This window comes from Vespa velutina, chromosome 2, assembly GCF_912470025.1.
Source record: "Vespa velutina chromosome 2, iVesVel2.1, whole genome shotgun sequence".
Classification (NCBI taxonomy): Eukaryota; Metazoa; Arthropoda; class Insecta; order Hymenoptera; family Vespidae; genus Vespa; species Vespa velutina.
In genome coordinates, this window is record NC_062189.1 from 17,337,877 (window position 1) to 17,360,376 (window position 22,500).

Below are 22,500 nucleotides of genomic sequence, written 5' to 3' on the forward strand. Positions count from 1 at the left end.
ATATTATATTTAGTATAATATAATACAGATTCGGATGTGGTCGATGGTGATTTTCTTATATCGTTCTAAGCATATACACAACGAAAATAATATTAATAATATTAATAATAATAATAATAATAATAATAATAATAAAAATAATAATAATAATAATATATAATAGACAATAGATAATAATAATAATAATAATAATTGTAATAATAATATTATAATTATTATAATTAATATAATAATATTAATAATAACATTGTAATTATTATAATTAATATAACAATATTAATAATAATAATAATAATAATAATAATAATAATAATAATAATAATAATAATAATAATAATAATAATAAATTATTATTATTTATTATTAATATTGATAATAATAAAAATAATAATTAATAATTAATAATTAGTAATGACAATAATTAATAATTAATAATTATTGTTACAATAATGTTATATTTTAGCTTATCATAATTCAGAGGCTTTGTTGTTATTTACAGAATATCACACATAATAGAAGTCGCAATATAATGTATCATACATTTAACACTCAGGCGATCTAATCTCATATTATTTTCACTCTTTCCTTCCTATTTTTAAATGTTTCGCTGTTTCAACACACTTTCTATTATTTTAGTATTTATGTATATATATATATATGTATATATATATATATATATATATATATGTGTATATATATACATATATGTATATACATATATGTATATACATATATATATATATATACACATATATATATATATATTTATATGTATATTTAAATATTTACAATTCTTATATCTATGTATCTCGTTCGCTTGAAAATATTACTTGGTTTCTGTTTCTCTTTTGTTTTGTTTTTTTTTTTGTTTTTTTTCTGTTTTTTTTTTTTTTTTTTTTTTAATCTTTCGCACTTCTCAGTTTCGTCTCTTTTTGAGGAAAGAAATAGCGAGTTCGGAGATCCTTTAAGTGTTCAAATGTCCTTGAAAACGTAGATCGAACGTTTTCTTTCGGCGCTTACGAACATACGTCGGACTCTAATTACGAAGTTTTTATAAACGCACGCATCTGAATCGACGCCAGATTAAATTTTTTTTTTTCTTTCCTTTTTTATCGGATTTAAATAAGTTTAGGCACGAACGTGACTGAAATTGTACATCCGGTTTTTTTCATTGTTTTCTTTTTTCCATTTTTTTTTTTGTTGCGTTTTATTTGTTGTTTTTCCATTTTTTTTTTTTTTTTGAGGAGGCGGGGACCTTCGTGGCCTTATTATTCTTATTTATTTATTTTTCCTTTTTTTTTTTTTTCTTTTTTTCTTATTGTTCGTTCTTCTTTTTTGCTCTCTTTTTGCCCGATGTGACAATATATTCTTTTTATCTTCATTTATTTATTTATTTATTTATTTATTTATTTATTTATTTAATTATTTATTCACTCATTTATTCGTCTATTAATATTTCCTTTTTTGGTATTTACGCTCTTCATTCTCTCACATAATTGTTCTTTATTTATTTATTTATTTATTTATTTATTTATTTATTTATTTATTTATTTATTTATTTAATTTAATTTTAATTTTATTCTTTTTTTTTTTTTTTTTTTTTTTTTTTTTTTTCTATTTTTTTTTTAACAAATTACCTTATCACGTAGAAAATGGCTTCATTCGTAAATTCATTCATATATACGAGTAAGGATACCAGACAAAATTTGTAACGATAAGATACAGACGATTTGGTTTGTCTCCTTATTTTTCTAATATTTCTATTTCATTTTTTTCTTTCTTTTTCTTTTTTTTGCATCGTTCCGAATTTTCTTCTTATTCCTTTTCTTTTTTTCTTTACTTTATCTTTTTTTCTCTTTTCTATCTATTCATTTATTTATTCATTTTCTTATCTTTCGAAAGATCGACAAGGATAAAAAAAAAAATCGTTCCTCTTTTTACAATCATTATGGGCGTTCGTACGCGATTCAATATCGTTTCGTTTCATTTCAATTCTTTTTTCTTTTTCTTTTTTTTTCTTTTTTTCTTTTTTTTTTCGTAGAATCGTAGATAAAACACGTTCGTCAGATAATAAAATTCGATGGACGATATGAAAGAAAAAAAAAAAGAAAAAAAAAGGAAGAAGAAGGATTTTTAGAACATTCGTTCGATGTATAGAAAATGAAGTGATCGATAGATCATTTTTCTTTGAATTTCACTAAGAAAAAATGTATCATTCTTTGCTCTCTTTCTCTCTCTCTCTCTCTTTATTTCTATTTGTCGTTTGTTCTCGCTCTTATTTTTCTTTTCAAATGAACTAAAGAAATAAAAAACGAACATATAAATCGCATTCGATTCGAACGATTCTGAAAATCTTAATGGACATAAATGATTCTATGATCGGATAGATTTCTCGTTGCATTAACGTCGAGGAAAATGATAATAATTAAGAAAATAAGAAAAAAAGAAAAATAAATAATAAAAAAAGAAAAAAGAAAAAAAAAAGAAAAAGATAACATCCGTCCGATATCTTTTCCATCATCGGCAGGCGATAAGGAAAAAAGAAAAAAAAGAATGAAAGAATGAAATAGAGGAGAAGGAAAAAAGAGACAAGAAGAAAAAATAAACAAAGAAAAAGACAAAGAAGTAAAGAATAGCAATAAGAAATTTTCATAGGTACAAGTTTACAAAAATTCGCAAAAATTAATTAAAGACATTTATGCCCTTTGAAATTATAAACGAGACGTTTTAGGGTCGGCAACAATTTGGGTACAAATTTTTCATGTACAGAAATTACGAAAAATCAAATGATACAAAATTTATGACTAATTTTTCTCTCTCTATCTCTCTCGTTAATGTCATAAAAAACATTCTTCGAAGTATCGTAAATCAAGAAGGTCAATGAAACGTCACTTTTTCGATAACATTAGTAATAGTAGATAGTAGTAGTAATAGTAATAGTAGATAGTAGTAGTAGTAATAGTAGTAGTAGTAGTAGTAGTAGTAGTAGTAGTAGTAGTAGTAGTAGTAGTATTAGTAGATAGTAGTAGCATTAGTAATGGTAATGAAGGCGTAGTATAGTAATAGTAGTAGTATTAGTAATAGTAATGAAGTAGTACAGTTCGTAGTAATGATGACTGATGACGATGATAACGATGATGAATAGATGATGAATATGATGATGAACAGATACAGGCAGTATCAAAAGTTCCTAAATAGACTCAAAGAACATGATTATCTACGATCAATTTTAAAAATCAATTACACACAACGTTCCCTATCAGCGAGATTATATTTTAAGTCTTTTCCTACTTTTATATTTATATATATAAATATATATATATATATATATATAAAATAAAAGAAGGAAATTATATATAAATATATATATAAAAAAAATAAAAGAAGGAAAACATAAAGAAATATTTACGAAAGGTAATAATTGATTTTTAAAATCGTTTAAAAATTTTTGACTCATTCTGTACTAGTAATAATAGTAATGATAATAGCAATAATAATAGTAGTAATAGTAGTAGTAGTAGTAGTAGTAGTAGTAGTAGTAGTAGTAGTAGTAGTAATAGTAGTGATGATAGTGCTAGTAGTAGTAGTAATAGTAGTAGTAGTAATGGTAGTGGTATTTTTTGAGTTCCATAAGTTGTAATTGTAATTGTTGTAGTTGTTGCTGTAGTTGTTGTTGTTGTTGTTGTTGTTGTTTCTTTAGTAGGCGGTCGCTTGATGATGCATCAGAGGATTGAAGTGATGAGGTCCGAGATGATGAGGAGGCGGAGGACCTGGCAATGGGCTATGTTGTGGAGCAACGGTCGGCGGCTGACAAACGTACCACTCCGTCAACTCAGTTCCACGAGTTGCAGGATGACTTGAAGGCGGGTTCGAAGTCGTCGTTGTCGGGACAACCGGCGGTGGTTGGGGTGACTCTGTGTGACCGGTCACCGACAAGCTACCCCCGCTGCTGCTGCTCTCTTCGCCCTCGCTCTCGTACCCTCCACCTATCTTACCCTCGCCCAACGTCATACCGTGCACCTGGAACAAAAATAGGCGGAGCCTACTTTTAGATTTTGACCTGTCTGTTTTTATATTTATTTAATTTTTTTTCTATTTCTGTCTGACTCTTTCTCTCCCTCTCTCTCTCTCTCTCTCTCTCTCTCTCTCTCTCTCTCTCTTTCTCTCTGTCTCTCTGTCTCTATCTCTTTTTTTTCTCCTTCTTCTTCTTTTCTTTCTTCTTTTTCTTCACTTTTTCTCTCGTTCCTTCAGAATGTCTATCTTTATTCATCTATCTATCTATTCTTTTTTTTTTTCATGTAAATAAAAAGGAAAGTGAGAGAGAGAGAGAGAGAGAGAAAGAGAGAGAGAGGTAGGATATATAAATAGGATGAGTTATTTATTTTTTGTTTTTCCTCAAAAAAAAAAAAAAAGAATTAATCGATACCAATTGTCATAACAAATATAACATATTGACGCGTAAAATAATTTTTTCATGGTAAATACATTGCATGCATATTTATGTACTCATCCATGGGAACAAGATGCAAAAAAGAATTTATATAAAAAAAAAAAAAAAAAGGAAATATCATAGAAATAGAACAAGGAATGATATTTTAATAAGACAGTCTTGTTTTTTTTTTGTGTTCATTATTCCATAAAACAATTTCGATGATATACAATCACGTATGTATCTCGTTGCACGCAATAATAATGAGTTCAATAAATCGTCGATAAATAAAACTAAATAAATAATTGTCTTATGGAAAAACGATATTTACTTTAATTGTAACCAATTGACAAGATAACGTTGGAAGAATCAAAAAAAAAGAAAGAAAAAGAAAAGAAACAAAAGAAAAAGAGAAAAGCAAAAAAAGCAAAAGAAAAGAAAAGAAAGAAAGAAAGAAAGAAAGAAAGAAAGAAATGGAAGGAAGGAAGGAAGGAAAAACAGTTCTCATAAAGAACGAAAAAAAGTAATAAAAGAAGAATTGTAGAATGAGAAATATTTGTGTTATGTGTGTTGAGACCTTGGGCCCTCGATATTCAAAATAGAGAAGGGATATCTTCTATAGTTGGAAGGTCGAGAGGAAGGGTTGACGAGGAACGAAGATACGAGAAATGAGAAACACGAGAAACGCGAGAAGATGATGTTCCGGGATGCTGGGATAAAGCAAAAACGGGCGGCATCGGTGGCTCAGAACTAGCGAAGACTTGGTTGAGAAAGGAGAAAAGAACGGAGAGAAGAGAAGTGGATAGAAGAAGAAGAAGACGACGACGACGACGACGACGACGACGACGACGAAGACGACAAGGATGAGGATGAGGAGGAGGATGAGGAGGATGAGGATAAGGAGGAGGAGGTGGAGCGGAGGAATCCGTCACCCTCGTTCTTCTTTCATAATTCAGTGAGCAAATCTCGTCGACTGCCTTCCGCGAATCTCGTTTCGTTTAGACCGAAGAGAAAAGCTAAGAGAAGTTGAAATGTGTGTGAAATTTCTTGCAGAAGTTGGACAGACGTACACACACACACACACACACACAGAGAGATATAACCGATGTATAGGTGTGCATACACGTATACACAAAGAAAGAAAGAAAGAAAGAAAGAGAGAGAGAGAGGGAGAGAGAGAGAGAGAATGACGTATATATATCCTTTTATCATTTTATACATGTATCTATCCATCTGTTTATTCATCTATTAATCTATCTATTTATCTATCTATCTATATAATTTTTTTTTCCTCTTTCGCTTCTCTATATCTCATCCGGTGCCACGAATGATTTCCTATTAAGATTCCTTATGATCGCTCGTGCATGAATCTCACTTCGAATTTTCGTGTATCTCTTCCCTTCTGCCCTCCTCACCTATACCTTAACCTCCTTCTTCTTCTCTCTCTTCAAATCCTTCGCTCACCCCCGCCCCCTCACCCACACCCCTCGAAGCTCGCCATAATATTATAACACAATACTACATCCTATGCTATTTCTTTTCTTTTCGATTTCATCTGATTTTTTTTTCTTCCCTCTCTCTCTCTCTCTCTCTCTCTCTCTTCTTTTTTTTCTATTCTTTTCTATTCTTTTCTTTTCTTTTTTTTTTTCTCGATGGCGCAGCACGAAAGCGAACGAACCGAAGCTACGAAAGTAAACCACTGATGTATCCGCTATTGATCTTCACGGTCACGTTACGAAACTTCTTGAACGAACGCCGTGCTGCTCGAATTGGAAGAACCGCAAAAGGAAGAAAAGGAAAGAAAGAGAGAGAGAGAGAGAGAGAGAGAGAGAGAAAGAGAGGGAGAGATTATTTAATAATCATTCCCTTATAAAAAAATCTGATTAAAGAAAGAAAATTTTCACGACAATTGTGAGATTAAAAAATGATTGATGACAAATAAAGAAGAAAAAAGAGAAACTGAAAGATCGACAGGCTCAATTGCCAATAAAATCTGTTCGAAGTGATGATGGTAATGAAATGTTGATGAAAAAGAAAAGAAAGAAAAAAAAAAAAAAAAAAGAAAAAGAAAAGAAAAAATATTAATATTTTTTATCAATACATTCTTTTTTTAATAAAACATTTTATCGTTCTTATTGAAATTATTCTCATTAAGATTTAATTAACAATATGTTATAATTTATTATAAAATAATATATATATTTATATATATATATATATATATGTATAAATGTTTATAAGATTATAGACATACCTTCATATGTTTGCGCAACGAGCTTGGATGTGTATAAGACTTGTCGCATCCTGACACTCGACAATTGTACGGTTTATCCGAGGTGTGAACGTGACTGTGTTTCTTGCGATCGCTGCTATTTGCGAACCGCCTTTCACATCCCGAATATTCGCATTTAAATGGTTTCTCACCTGTAACGATATAAAAAAAAAAAAAAGAATAAACATATTATATTATATCCGATCTCAAAATAATTTTCACATAATACAATTAACAAATTAATTCGCCTTTTTTTTTTCGACTTGTTTTTTCTTCGTTCGAACACGTGGACGTTTCTCTTTTCTTTTTTTCTTATTTCTTTTTCTTTTTTACATTCTTTCTCTTTTTTCTATCTTTCTTTCTTTCTTTCTTTCTTTCTTTCTTTATTTATTTATTTATTTATTTATTTAATGTAAAAACCGTGTCGAAAGGACGATTTTTATACGATCGTAAAGGATCTAAATGTAATTGAACTGTCATATAACTAATTATGATAGTCTGATAGAGAGAGAAAAAAAAAATAAAAGAGAAAGAAAAAGAAAAAAATTTTGCACGATTATAAATCCTTATAATTTATCCGTCTAAACGTTTTCGTTATTATCAAACGTATTAGACGAGGCTAATCGAAAATGCGATATCGAAAGCTCATCCTTTATGACGTTCATTTAAATGTCATGGGGTTAAAACGATAACCATAAAAAATGCGAAAAAATTCTTCTTCAATTTCAATCGTTCATTTTATCTCTCTATCTCTCTAGCTTTCTATCTATCTATCTATCTATCTATCTATCTATCTATCTATTTATCTATCTACTTAGAATTTAACGACCTCTTTAAATCCTTAAACATATTAATTACTTGTCAACGAGACATAGAATGCACACAGAGAGAGAAAAAGAGAGAGAGAGAAAAAGAGAGAGAGAGAGAGAGAGAGAAGTGAACGAAGCAATCGAAAGAAGAAAAGAGATAAAAGTACATAAAAGAAAAAAAGAAGTGAAAAAGAAAAAAGAAAAGAAAGAGCGAAAAAAAAAGAAATAGAAGAAGAAAGATAATTGACAATGTCCAATGAAAGAGAATTTCGTTGTAATGAGGAGAAAAGCGATAAAGTGTTTCGAGTAATAGAAGTGAGAAGGAACATGGAAAAGGAGAGAGTAAGAATAAGAAGAGTAAAAGGAGAACGGTGTAATTAAAAGGAGATTAAGAGATCGTGATTATAAAAAGCTTTGCCCCGATTTCCGTTTATCTCGAGTTTTAGTCGTAAGGGTTCTTTTCGTCGGTCTTAACTTAAAAGAAGTAAGAGAAAAAGAGATAAAAGATATCGAGAGATAAGGTCTTTCTCTCTCTCTCTCTCTCTCTCTCTCTCTCTCTCTCTCTTTCTCTCTTTCTCTCTTTTCACTCTTCTCTTCTTTCTCTCTTTTTACTCTTCTCTTTTTTTATCCCCCTCTCTCTCACACCACAAATGGGTGCCATAGTCGTTGAATTTATATCTACATACATGTGTATATACATGCAATATATGTGTATGTGGTATATGTATATATGTATATACGCATGTTTGTGTGTGTGTGTGTGTGTGTGTGTATGTGGATGTGTATATCGAGACCGTGTGGCGTGACTCTTATTTATTTCCAACGGAAGTTGACTGGAATATATTTTAACGTCGGTTCGCACCCCTTCCTCCTTTTTCCTTGCGCCAAAGGCCGCGAGGGTGGTGAAGGAGGAGGAGGAGGAGGAGGAGGAGGAGAGTGGTGTAAGGTGGGGTGAGTTTGCCCGGTCACCCTCCTCTTCCGGAAAGGCTTTTCCTCTTCTGGCACTCGCCTTGAGAAGAGACCGAGCCGGAAACGCGAACTTGGCGGATTTCTTTTTTTTCTCTCTCTCTCTCTCTCTCTCTCTCTCTCTCTTCCTTGTTCTTTTTTTTTTCTTTTCTATTTCTTTTTCTCTTTTTTCTTTTTTTTTTTTTTTTTATGGTGAAAATGGCGGCCAACAACTTTTCTTCCTTCCTTTCTTTCATTCTTTCTTTTTTATCTCACGAAAAAGTACGCGCGCGTGTTGCACATTTAAATATATCTCATTTTCAAATATCTTTCATTTTATTTGAATACCAATATACTTTTATTCTTTATTTACTTTCATTCAATGTCAATCGAATAAATATATTTTACGTCCATACGCGTCACTTTTATTTCTATTCGTGTTTTAATTTTTTTTTTTTTATTTATTCATTTATCTATTTTTTCTTTTATTTATTTATTTTAATTCAATCCTCCTTTTTTCTCTCTCCTCTTTTTGCATTTTTCCTCTTCAATATCGTCAAACGTTAAAATCCTCATCGCTTATCATATTCGAAAGGAAAGGAGGAAAAAGATGGAAACAAAAAAGAAAAAAAAAAAAATTAAAAAGACAAAAGAGAGAGAGAGAGAGAGAGAGAGAGAGAGAGAGAGAAAGGAAACAAGAAATTTCTTTTCTCCTTACATTTCCAAAAGGAAACAATTACGTCAGTTATCGATTACGGTTGATTTGTATATATAAATATGTAGAAGACAGGTAGGTATATAATTTACGTTTAATAGTTACCTATTAACTATTCTATCATAATCAGCTAGCACAACTTGAACGTCATTATTCATTTCACGTGTGAAAAGTACGATAAGATAGTAGCGTTCGACTGACATATCGCTACGGAACAGATTATATTCAAATCGTTCGTTCGTTCGTTCGTTCGTTCGAACGTGGTCGATGTAATAATACACACATACACACACACACACACACTAACACGTACACACATACATATATAGATATACCCACGTAAATACGTATATGTATTACATGTAAATACACACATGTCGAACAAAAGAATATACACACATACGTACGTAAGTACGTATATGTATATAAACATACATATTGCTAATGCAAAGAACGTCGCGAGCGTCATATAGAAAGGAAAGGTGCTTTAAATATTTATGAACTTAGGGAAAAGAAAAAAAAAAGAAAAGAAAGAGAGAAAGAGAAAAAGAGAAATATAGCTTGGTTTTACGCATGGTGTCGACGCTTATCTCGAACGTCGAAATAGCCACGTTTCTGTTCCCTCGTTTTCAACGTCGTCTCATAAGGTCTCAATCGTTTGTATCGTTTTTCTTTTTTTCACCTCTTCCATATTTCTATGTATATATGTATGTACATACTTATGTATCTATGTATGTATGTGTATATGTATATATATATATATATATATAAATATATATATATATGTATACATGTATATAGTCGTGCGACTTTTAATGCAAATATTCATAATACTTTCTAACATCTCTTATGTACCTCGTTTAATGATCAATTAATCTTCTATGATATATATATATATATATATATATATATATATATATATATGTTTTTATATGTGTATACATAATTACATTGTTATTCTTACGTCGTTTTCATAAAATATTTTGAAATTCATATTAAATCTTTTTTTTTTCTTTTTTTATATCATCTATATTATATAAAAATATCTAAAAAATTTCATTATTATATTTTTACGTAGTAGTTTGATTAATATTTTATGATTAATATTTTAATATTACGTTTGGAGATTAAAAATAGAAAACAAAAGAGATATATATATATATATATATATATATATATATATATAAATATTTGATTTTTATTATAATAATCAATTTCTATTAATTATAAAATATGATTATGTAATATAATCATAACAATCGTATAAACATACTTACGTATTAATAATTAAAAAATTATCTTCAGATAAAATGAAAGAGAAAATAATTGGATTTTAATTATAATGATCTCTCTCTCTCTCTCTCTCTTTCTTTCTCTTTCTATGAAATATAATCGAGAGCTCAATTATAATTTCATAATCAATTATAAAGTAATACATAATATTTTAAGTAATAGATATTCTATTTAAATAAAAATAAATAAATAAATAAATAAACAAATAAACATATATATATATATATAAATGGATTTATTATAAAATAAAATCGATTGTTTTATTTCTTTCTTTCCCAATATATATATGATCAAGAGCTTGATTATGATTTCAAATCTATCGATAGTGCCAACAACCACATCCATGGGGATTATAAAAGCCGAATGGTATGAAAGATAGTCTCGAATCCATTTCTCTCTCCCTCTCTCCCTCTCTCTCTCTCTCTCTCTCTCTCTCTCTCTCTCTTACGCTCTTTCTTTCTTCTTCTTCTTCGTCCCAAAACGGAACGATTAATAACTTTGAAAATCTGTCCCCAACAGGACCGTCGGGGAACGACGGTAGCTCTCGCGTTGGCAAATAAATAGCAGATAAATAAAACGTGCGACTTCGTCTATCTCTCTCTCTCCCTCTCTCTCTCTCTCTCTGTCGCGCTCTATCTCTCTCCTATATTCATATGGACCATTCAATGGATCTGTGCGTGTGCAGATGGCAACAATATGCCGTGAAATATTGCCTTTGGCATACTCGTGTGCACGCGTAACCCACTATCCATATGTATGTGTGTGTATATATGTGTGTATGTATAAATATGTGTACATCATACATACACATACACACAGATGTGTGTATATATATATATATATATATATATAAACGTACATACGAACATCTTAGGAAGAATCCATAGTCCTAAGCGAGTCCTTCGAAGTCGAAACTCGAAATTTATCTGTGTTGTACGGGTAAAACGATGGTGGTGTCTTGCGTGAGCATACAAATACATAAAAAGGCGTAATGGTATGCGTATAGTAGGGGACCCTCGAAGAGTGGAGGATCCCGAAGGGCAGTGTAGGCACCGTGTTATGACTTTCAGAATGGGGAGGCACAATGGCCCAGATCCGCGCCGGATAAAATAGTTATTATAATCGTTTTGGCTACGGCTGGGATCGAAGAGAGATACACAAGCTCAGGAAATAAAATCCCTTCGAACGCGTTTTCATTTTGTATATGTCTGCTGTATTCTGTCTGTGTTTCTTTGCTTTTACATCTCTTCCTCTGTGTGTGTGTGTGTGTGTGTGTGTGTATGTCCGTCCGTCCGTCTGTCCGTGTGTGTGTGTGTTACTCTCGTTCGTCTTTTCCAACTCTATCAATATATACATCCTTACATGTGCGTACACACGTGTTTATATATACATATTTATATATATATATATATGTATGGGTTAGCCACTATGCAACCGTATTCCAAATCCGGATAGTTTCCAAATAGAAGACGATAAGGTACAAATGACTGGATTAGAAAAAAATGCCGATCCTAATCGCTTGCCGTCTCTCTAACACGAGAGACTGTAGACATAATAAAACGAGTTAAACGAAAGTTTAAGATCCCTTCTTTATACGTCCTACTACTTCTTATTCGTTCGCGACTTTTCTCTTTATCGAGATCGAGAGTGACTTTGATCGAGAGTCACGTCGATATATGTAAGTATGTATATCTCGTGATTTCTTTTCTTTTCCTCCTTTTTCTGTTTCTTTCTTTCTTTTTCTTCTTTTTCTTTTTTTTTTCTTTTTCTTTTTTTTTCTTTTTTTCTTTCAAGGAAGAATGATAAAAAATTAAGGAGAGTGACGTCGCCGGCGGGGGAGCATGTAGGGAAGAATGGAGGAAAGAAGAGGAAGAGGAAGAAATAGAAAGAAAAAGAAAAAAAAAACGCATAGAAAAAAAGATGAGAAGAAAAGTTTAATTCTCTCTCTCTCTCTCTCTCTCTCTCTCTCTCGTTATATCTTTCACACTTTCGATCGTTATCGATTACATTTTAAAGATTTATGAAGATCCATTTAACGCGAACAATTGCGGAAGATTTAGTATAGGGCTTTAACGTTTCTACGTTAAAAGAAAATCTGGAAGCTTGTTATAGGAGATAAAAGAAGAACTAAGTAAAGTCAAGGTTGACTCGACCATAAAGTTAAAAAGCAAAAGAGAGAGAGAGAGAGAGAGAGAGAGAAACAAGAATGAAACAGTCGAAAATGTCTCTCTCTCTCTCCCTCTCTCTCTCTCTCTCTCTCTCGCTATCTCTATCTATCCTTCTCAAACGTGAAACCTTAAAAGGAAACTCATTGAAGTACAGTTTTCAGGAAAAAGTCTCAGAATGATAAATGGGCGTATACCATTGTCCTCCATAGGACCTGAAAGTTTGCGAGCACTCCTATCCTAGTCTCTATTTCTCTCTCTCTCTCTCTCTCTTTTTCTTTTTCTCTCTGTCTGTCTGTCTCTCTTTTTCACTCTATCACGTTTTGCTCTTCCCTCTAATACTTTGCTTTTCTATCTACCTTGAGACTCACGCGAAGTATAATGGATGATTTTTTCGGCATTGTGTCTTGGTCTAGGACACTAACTCGAGGGCGGCCACTGGACATTGTTGCCAACCTCACCCAAAAACCGACTCACCCTCCTTCTGTATATCCATCATAGATATACTAAGTTGGACCCTTCGAAATCTATCTCTCTCTCTCTCTCTCTCTCTCTTCTTTCTTTAACTATGACCTCTTCTATGACCATTCTGTCGGCGTCCTCGAGTGGATAATTTCCTTGTTATACGTTTTACATTAGTTTAAGGGGTAGGGGAGGGGTGAAGAGAAAAGGAAAAAAAGAAAAGGATAGGTAGATATATCTTTCCTCCTTTCTCCAACTCATACCCTCTCCTTCTTCTCCTTCTCCTCTTCTCTTTCCTCTTCCTTGTTCCTCTTTATTATTCTACTACTTACTAACCATCTTTTATCTTTCTCGTTCGCTCATTCCCTCATTTTTCTTCTTATTCCTCTTATTCTTCAATCTTCTTCGTACTTCTTCTTCTTCTTCTTCTTCTTCTTCTTCTTCTTTTTATACTTATTTTCCATGAAGAAACTACGTGTATAGATAAACGCAAAACGATCGCTACTCCCCTACCATGGCAACCGATCGGATCCTTTGATAAGATCGAAAAGTCGCCAAAAGATCGTGCCGGATCGATCTTTCTAAGGATTAGCTCGAGACCAGATATAGGATTTAGATAAGGTTAGTACCTATAGAAAGATGGCTCGCGTTCCTTTAAATTGATTACATCGATCCTTATTTTTCTCGTGATTTTTTTTTTCTTCTTTTCTGTCTCTTTTTCTTTTTCTTTTTTGCTTTTCTTCCTTTTCTCTTTTACCTTCTCTCAATAATTCGCTCCAAATGTTTCTCTATTTATATATATATATATATATATATATATTTTTTTTCTTTTTTATTTTTTTGTTCTATTTTCTTTCATTCGAGAAGTTTTCCCCATCTTCCCAACGACGATTTTTTCGTCGTTATTTTTTTGTTATTTTTTTTTTTTGCTTTTCTTTTTTTTTTTTTTTTTTGGATACTATTGACGATAATAAAATCACGATCGATCATGAGATAGATCGATAATTTTTTTCCATAGAGCGTAATTCATTGTTAACAGAATTTAATAATTAGATAATTTTATCGAATGATTTCATAACGAAAACAATGGGAGTTTATTTCTTCTTTGACGAGCATCGATATTTAAAATTGAAAAACCTTCGAGTTGTCGATTATAATTTCATTCAATCGAGTAACATGTTGGTTATATAGCAGGTATATATATACGTAAGTGTAAAATAATGTATACATAATATATTTGCGGAGCACCTGTCCAAACGTGTAAATATAAACAAACGTGTATTCGACACGTTTTAAGAACTTAGGGATCAACTTTCGTACGATTTATCTAACCTACATATACACACACACATACAATGCCAACACTCATACAGAGAGAGGGAGAGAGAGAGATACATACAAATCTCAATGTTTACCTAAGTCTGTCGTTTGCTTTTCTACCGGTGCTAATCTTTCTCCAAGTGTGTGTATTATTTCCTTTGCACAAAATTGCGCCAACGCGTTTTCAGTAGCCCGCCGTCGAATAGAGAAACTTCACGGACTAAAGACGTGTGAAAGAAAAAGAGATAGAATGATTGGCGGTGTGGTTTGCGGATAGAAAGAGAGAGAGAGAGAGAGAGAGGGGAGGAACCGCAAATCCGTGGGCAAGCCTAACTACCAGTTGATGCTCCGATCATTCCGCCATGTTGGTTATGAAAGGGAGAGCGCCATCGGCAGATGTTTCTTTTCTAAGGTAATTCGAGTGTTTGTCCGTTTCATCTCTCTCTTTTTCTCTCTCTCTCTCTCTTTCTCTTGTTAACATATACATACACGAAAGAATGTACACGTATATAAATATATATATATATGTGTGTGTTGTGTGTGGAGTCCTTTCTCATCTCGCTTCAGCGTACGCCAATACGATCGTCGTTTTGAAACTAGAGGGGCCTAACCAACTATATATATGTATATATATATATATATATATATATATATATATATATATATATATATATATCTGTTTTTCTATTGGAAAGCACGTTAGAGACCACTACCTCTTCAGATCGTGTCGAGATAAGACAAAAGGATGACCCATATAATACAGGGGAATAATAGGGTGTTTCTCTTTGGTAGATACCCTACCAACGTGTGTTCGGATCGATCTTTAGAATATGGCTTTAGAAAATGGCGTTAGAAAGAATATCTTTGATGTTCCAAAGATAAATAATTTTCCTATTTTATTTAATATCCTTACGTTAATATTCGTATACTTTTGTTATATTTTATTATGGCATACGTGTAAAAGCGTCACGTGTATTTTTAATTAAATTTTTTCTTATCTTTTTTTTCTTTTTCTTCTTTTTTTTTTTTTTTTTTTTTCTTTAGAAAAGAATTTTCCATCGTGAGAAAAATTTTATCACGCTTTACGGAACATTTAAATATCGCACGGGAGGATAGATTTGAAATTCCTTTTTTATTATTATTTTTTTCTTTTTTTCTTTTCCTTTCATCCCCATTCTTTCTTTCTTATCCTTTTCTCTCGTTTTTTTTCTTTTTTCACGAATCATCTTCTCTCTCTCTCTCTCTCTCTCTCTCTCTCTCTCTCTCTCTCTCTCGGAATAAAAAGTCAAATAATCGTTTTCTCGGCAACTTAAAATATCTACTCGCAAATTCCACGAGAGATTGAGTTTGCCGTCGGACAAAATGGAAATGGAAAACAAAAAAATTACACGGTGAGAGAGAGAGAGAGAGAGAGAGAGAGAGAGAGAGAGAACGAGAGAGAGAGAGAGAGAGAAAGAGAGAGAGAAAGAAAGAGAAGAGAGAGATCACTTCGTTGTCCCCGGTTATTTTTTATTTTCTTCTTTTCGTCTCTTTTCCTTTCCGTTTGTTTTTTTTTTTCTTTTTTTTTTTTTTCAGGGTCTTGTTTTTTTGAACAACCTAGCGAGAGGTGACGAGGCGTTCCGAAAAATCGCGAGGTAGAGGAATCTTGATTTCTCGAAAATTCGGTAGCCCGTTCTTCTGCACGTAGGTGCAGTTTAGAGTCGTATATCCTTGGTTGTTATCTGAGTCCGGGATGCTACCGTTGTGACCCTCTCACGTATACACAACGACAGGAAGACGAAAGATATGTCTTCTCATATCTCTTTCTCTCTTTCTCTTTTTCTCTCTCTTTCTCTCTTGCACTGGTTACACGACGTTTATACGTGTTTATGTAAACGCCTGGCAAGGAGAACACACGTGTTGCTCCTGCGAACATGCTTCTGACCAATCTTTCTTTCTCTCTCTCTCTCTCTCTCTCTCTCTCATTCTCTCTGTCTCTCTCTCTTTGTCTCTTCAACTTATTTTTTCTGTCTCTTTTTATCTATCTATCTATCTATCTATCTATCTATCTATCTTCTTTCTGTATACATGTATATACATGTGTATATATGTATATAAAAATTTCTTTTTCTTTCTTTTCTTTTTTCCTTCCTTTTTTCATTCTTTTATTTGTTCCTTTCACCCATTGCTCCTCGTGAAGGAGTGCTCCTCTCTCTCTCTCTCTCTCTCTCTCTCTCTCTCTCTCTCTCTCTCTCTCTCTCTCCCTCTTTCTATCTTCCATGGTCAAGGAAGATCAAACTGAAAGATTTTCTGAAACACTGTCGGACCTAAAGAGATATAAGGGGGCGCCATTCGACGTAAAAGTTCGTCCGTCTAGAATTACCAGGGTCGGGGTTCATATAATGCTGTATGTTATCTATTAACTTTACTTACTTTCTTACATACATACGTACATAAATAAATAAATAAATAAATAAATAAATAAATAAATGTATACGTCGTCATCCAGATTTTTCACGATCGCAAAGAGGATAAGCAAGCACAATACCATAAGTATTTTAAATTAAGATAAATAACTTATGTTATTTATCTACCTATCTACGTCTTTGATTGTATTCTCCTTGAACTAATTTCTATCTCACTGCATTCACATTTAAGGGTCGATTTAGTTTCTCCCATTTTTCTCTCTTTTTTGTTTCTGTTTCTTTTTTTTCTTGTGTGGAATCTTTCTAAAAAGAAAAAAGAGAAAGAAAAAAAAAAAAAAGAAAAAAAAAATAGAAAAGGAAAAAAAGAAGAAAGACAAATGAAAAAAGAGACGGAAGAAAATATAAAAGAAAAATTATTCCATACATCATGTATATATTACAAATTTTCCCTCGAAATCATTGTAAAATGTAAGAATCGAGATTTTTCTTTTCTTTTTTTTTTCCTTTCTAATTTTCTTTTTACTTCTTCGTTCTTTTCTTTTTCTTTTTCTTTTCTTTTTTTTCCTTTTTTTTTGTTTTATTTATTTATTTATTTATTTATTTAAATCGTTTGATCGGAAGAGAAAAACATTGATCGACTTGAAATAAGAACTGAACGTTCGAGTAATTTCTTCTAGAAGGAAGCAGAAGAAGAAGAAGAAGAAGCAAAAAAAAAAGGAAGAAAAGAAAAGAAAAGAAAAGAAAAGAAGAAAAAAAAGAGTAGAACAAAATAAAATAAAATTTGCTTGATTCTCAATTTCGCAAATTTTAAATATGGATACGGCGGCCCTGGATAGTATGAATATCCTTTTCCATGCATAGCACATGATATTTATTCGTGGAAGGTGGTACTTTTTGCATTTCACTTTTTTCTCTGGTTTTTTTTTTTCCTTTTTTATTTTTACTTTTATTTTTATTCCTGTTGTTTCACTTTTGTTTGTTTGTTTTTTCTTTTTTCTTTTCTTTTTTTTTTTTTTTTTTTTTTTTTTTTTTTTTTCTTTTTGTACTTTGTTATCTTTTTCCCTTTTCGTTGCGCGCAGTGACCCGTCTGTATATAGTTGTCACAGCCGAGCGTATCTTAGCACCGATCTGCCGTAATTGAATATCTCCGTTCTTTCGTGGACGAACGAGGAGCAAAAAGAGAGAGAGAGAGAGAGAGAGAGAGAGAGAGAGAAAGAGAAAGAGAGATCGTAAGTCCGAAAAATCCTTTTCTCGAAATGACAACTCGAGTTATCTTTCCAACCTTCGGTAGGTTGACTCTCACTTCGTCGGGACTTGAAATTTAAACCTATGGATATTTCAACGAAACGATCTCAAGAAGTATATATATATATATATATATGTGTGTGTGTATATATGTATATATATAAAAATATTCTTCTTCGAGGAAAGGTTTAAGGATATTTTTATTCTACATAATTAGATAATTAGACATTTAGACGGTTAATAAAAAAAAGAAAAAGAAATGACGATACGTTCGTATACGCGTAAAAAAATATCGAGTCGAATGGGAATGAATCTTTTTTTTTTTTTTTTCATTCGAAAAAATTGAGAAAAAAATTATTTATCAAAAAAAAAAAAAAATGAAATAAAACAATCGAATTGCTTATTATCTTTCGAATGAATATTATTGTCGATCCTTTCGTAATTTATTCCGATCGATCTAAGATCACTGATATAGATAATTAAATAATTGAAAGGATAAACAGACGAAAAAGAAAGCAAATAAACAAATATATATATATATATATATATATATATATATATATATTGATTGAAAGAATATTGTATATCGATACGCGAGAAACGTCGAGTGTAAAATTTTTCCAAAGAAAAAAGAAAAAGAAACGAAAAGAAAAGAAAAAAAAAGAAAAAACAAAGACAAACCTCTCGAAAGATCTATTACAATTTCTCACGACGTTTTAAATCTTTCTAAAAAGATTGGGGAAAGGAAAAAAGAACGAAAAGAAAAGTAGAAAAAGGAAAAAAGAAAAAAAAGAAAAGGGCTGGTTAGTTATATACTTATACGAATAAAAACATTCTCGATCCTTCCGTAATTCATTCTAATCAATCTAAGATCGTTCACGTAATATCTGATATATGTCGAGGAAGGAGCGGAATTTACTCGGACGGGAGGTTAATTTCATCGTCATTAAGAACTTCCCGAGGAGAAACGGGACTGGCTCGATGAGCCAACGAGATTAAAAGCGATTAAAATAGTTTCCAAATAGCCGATCTCCCTCTCTCTCTCATTCTCTCTCATTCTCTCTCTCTCTCTCTCTCTGTCTCTCCTCCCTATCTTTTTCTTTCTTTCTTATTATATTTAGTTTGGAATAAAGGAAGGAAGAAAAGTAGGAAGGATTTACAAGTGTGAGATACGCACGCGTGAAAGAGGGTAAAAAGATAGAGAGAGAGAGAGAGAGAGGCGTGTTTCCACGATAGAATAAATCTCAAGGACCCTCTCGAAGATCTGAAAGGTCGCGATTCATTCGGGCGAAAAGTGGCTACCAAGAGAGTTTTCTCTGTATATACCTTACTTATTTACTTTCTTCGAGAGGTTAGACGTTGAATTTTTGCACGGTCTAAGAATCGAATGAGAATCTCTCGTGCTCTCCTTTGAACACCTTTCTCTCTCTCTCTCTCTCTCTCTCTCTCTCTTTCTATCTTTTTTCTTTTTTTTTTTTTCAAAAAGGAAGAGAGAAATCTAGGGAGGGTTGCGTGTCGACAGAATTCAAGAATCTTGCTTTGTCGAGCCTTTGTACACCGGTGCTAAACGGCATTGCACAAGAACGGAAAGAGAGAGATAGAGAGAGAGAGAGAGAGAGAGAGAGAGAGAGAGAGAGAGAGAGAGAGAGAGAGAGAGAGAGAGACAGGGATATGGCTCGTTAAGGCCTCTATTGTCCATCAGATGGTCCCAAGAGTAGCTTTTTCCTATCCGTCGGTTGAGCGGCTCTCGCCAAAAGGGCTTTTCCATACTCGATTTTCGAGATGCCCATCGTATAGCCCTAGAAACGAAGATTTTCGAACTAAGGACTGAGACGGGTAAACCAGGAATCGGTAGAAAAATCGCTGAAAAGAACGAATATTGTACGGCGGATTAGCATTTCGAGTTTTGAGAACCGGAACGAATTGTGTTTCGAGCACCGCGAATACTCTCTCTCTCTCTCTCTCTCTCTCTCTCTTTTTTCTATATACATATGCATATATATGTACGCGTGTGTGTATGTGTATATGTATGTGTGTGTTTGTGTATATATACACGGCTACTTAAGCAGGGTCGTTTCCGTTAGTTTGTTCGATTATTCTAAGATTTACATTGTATTTCGTGTCTTAATACACCCTTTGACATTCAACAACACTTACATAGTTCGCGAAGAAGTTCTTATAGTTGAGTGGGAGGGGGGTTTCTGAGAAGAGGGATGGCAGATTATAGTTCTCTCTCTCTCTCTCTCTCTCTCTCTCTCTCTCTCTCTCTCTCTTTCTCTGTCTGTCTATCTGTCTTCTTGCGCGCGTTCAGTCTTGATTTTCTAAACACAAAACTTAAGTAAATCCGAAAGGTCGGATTTTCTTGCTTCCTTTTTCTTTCTTTTCCTTTTTTTTATCTCGCTTCCATCCGTCCTAAGGATTTCGGTCGAATAACTTCTTCTTCAGAGGCGGCGAGGAAAAAGAAGCTTCATGATTTACGTATACTAGTAGGATTATGTATATATATATATATGTGTATGTATGTATGTATGTACATATATATATATATATATATATATATATATATATATATATATATATGTTTGAATATAGACGTGAAAAAAAGTAGCTCATGCGACGGATAACTTCCCAAGAATAAGGGTAAGAATATATATGTAGAGAGAGAGAGAGAGAGAGAGAGAGAGAAAGAGAGAGAGAGAGAGAGAGGGAGAAGATAAAAAATATGTGATAACTTTGGGGCTTACATACTAGTTCAAAAGGAAAGAGAAAGAAAATGGAAAAGAAAAATTAAATGAATATATCGACTTTATCATTGTTTCATTACTATCAAGAAAAAAAAAAAAAAAAAAAAAGAATGAAAAACTATTTTTATCAGAGATACAAAATACAAAAGAGAGAGAGAGAGAGAGAGAGAGAGAGAGATGATGTAATCAATTCGATGATGTAATAGAAAAATAAAAAAGATAAATAAAAAAATAATAAATACAGACGAAACAACCATACCTAATCGATATATTCTCTGTCGTTCGTATGAAAAAAAAAAAAAAAAAAAAAAAAAAAAAAAAATAAATAAAAAAATAAATAAATAAAAAAATATAATCCTCTTACTATTTCCTTAATTCCTTATCACTACTATACTTTTTTTCTTCTTTTTCTTTCTTTCTTCCTTTCTTTCTTTCGAATCATAGAATCGTTCGCGATGACGTGTATAAATTCGAATGATTGTCATTTAGTCGTAATCGTAGTCGTCGTCGTAGTAATCGTCATAAACGACGTAGAAACAATGGTTCATCGAGTACGAAGTGAACGGCCGAAGTCTAAACGCACTTTAGTCACGGTTAATTTAGTTAGGTCGACGTTTAGTCATTAATAGATGCTGGCGCAAGATCGATCGGTATTTATTGACGGTCGATGATTCGACAATTTCGTTCGAACGACTAACAGAAAGAGATGAAAAAAAAATACATGTATATATATATATATATACATACAAAGAGAGAGAAAGAGAGAGAGAGTAAGAGAGTAACAGAGAGAGAGAGAGAGAGAGAGAGAGAGAGAGAGAGAGACAGAGATAAATAGATAGGGAGAAAGACATAGAGAGAGAGAGAGAGAGAGAGAGAGAGAAAGAGAGAGGAGTATAAGGTTGTCGAACGTCTGTAGTCCCCACCCCCCTTTCTGTTTTCTTCTTCGATCCCTCGGGAACTCTTTCGGACTTTTGACATGACCATCTCACTCTCTCTCTCTCTCTCTCTCTCTCTCTCTCTCTTTGTCTCTTTCTCTTTCTGTTTCTTTCTATTTCTCGTATAACTCTCTCGTGTGTGGGCCTGGTTTTGGCTTATTAATGAACGAAGCTGAGGTTCGTCTAATGATTAGACACAGGGCGTGGCGGGAAGATTGCTAAATCAGATCGCCGGTTCGGATCTACGGGCTTAAGCAGGTACTACGAGTTTCTTGTCCGCGTTTGAACTTAAATCTTGAGGTTAAACATATGCCCGTTAGATATGCTTGAAATCATTTTCGTTTTGATAGAGATAATCGTTAAACGGATGTATATACATACATCAATATTAACTATGTCTTTTCGTTTCAAAAGTATAAAAGGATAAATTAAATTTCTTTTTATATTTACATAAATCGTGTTACTTAAAAGTTTAATAGTATATATATATATATATATGTCTTGTTTAAAATTAATTTATTTCTTTTCGTTTTATCTATACGAAAGTTATAATTTTTTCTTCTTGTAAAGGATTAATCGAATTATATATAAATATATATATATATATATACAGTAGGTCGTATTAATAAATATTACAAAATATTAAATAATTATATCTATTTTATAACATTTTATATTATATTTCATAATTATATTATAACACGATAAGATTATTTAACGTAGTTATTTGAAGAAGTAAACGTAGATGAAAGAAATACAAA

General features: G+C 32.2%; 1 protein-coding gene across 1 annotated transcript in view; it reads right to left on the reverse strand.

The window, feature by feature from the left end:
• Positions 1 to 3,483: 3,483 nt before the first annotated feature.
• LOC124957937 (zinc finger protein ZIC 4-like) overlaps positions 3,484 to 22,500 on the reverse strand; it is a 44,485-nt gene continuing 25,468 nt past the window's right edge. Inside the window, exons 2-3 of the mRNA XM_047515508.1 lie at positions 6,684 to 6,853; positions 3,484 to 4,020 (exon numbers count right to left, since the gene is read on the reverse strand). Coding sequence (XP_047371464.1) covers positions 3,697 to 4,020; positions 6,684 to 6,853 — 494 coding nt within the window. The 3' untranslated portion in view covers positions 3,484 to 3,696. The remainder of the gene's footprint in view (positions 4,021 to 6,683; positions 6,854 to 22,500) is intronic.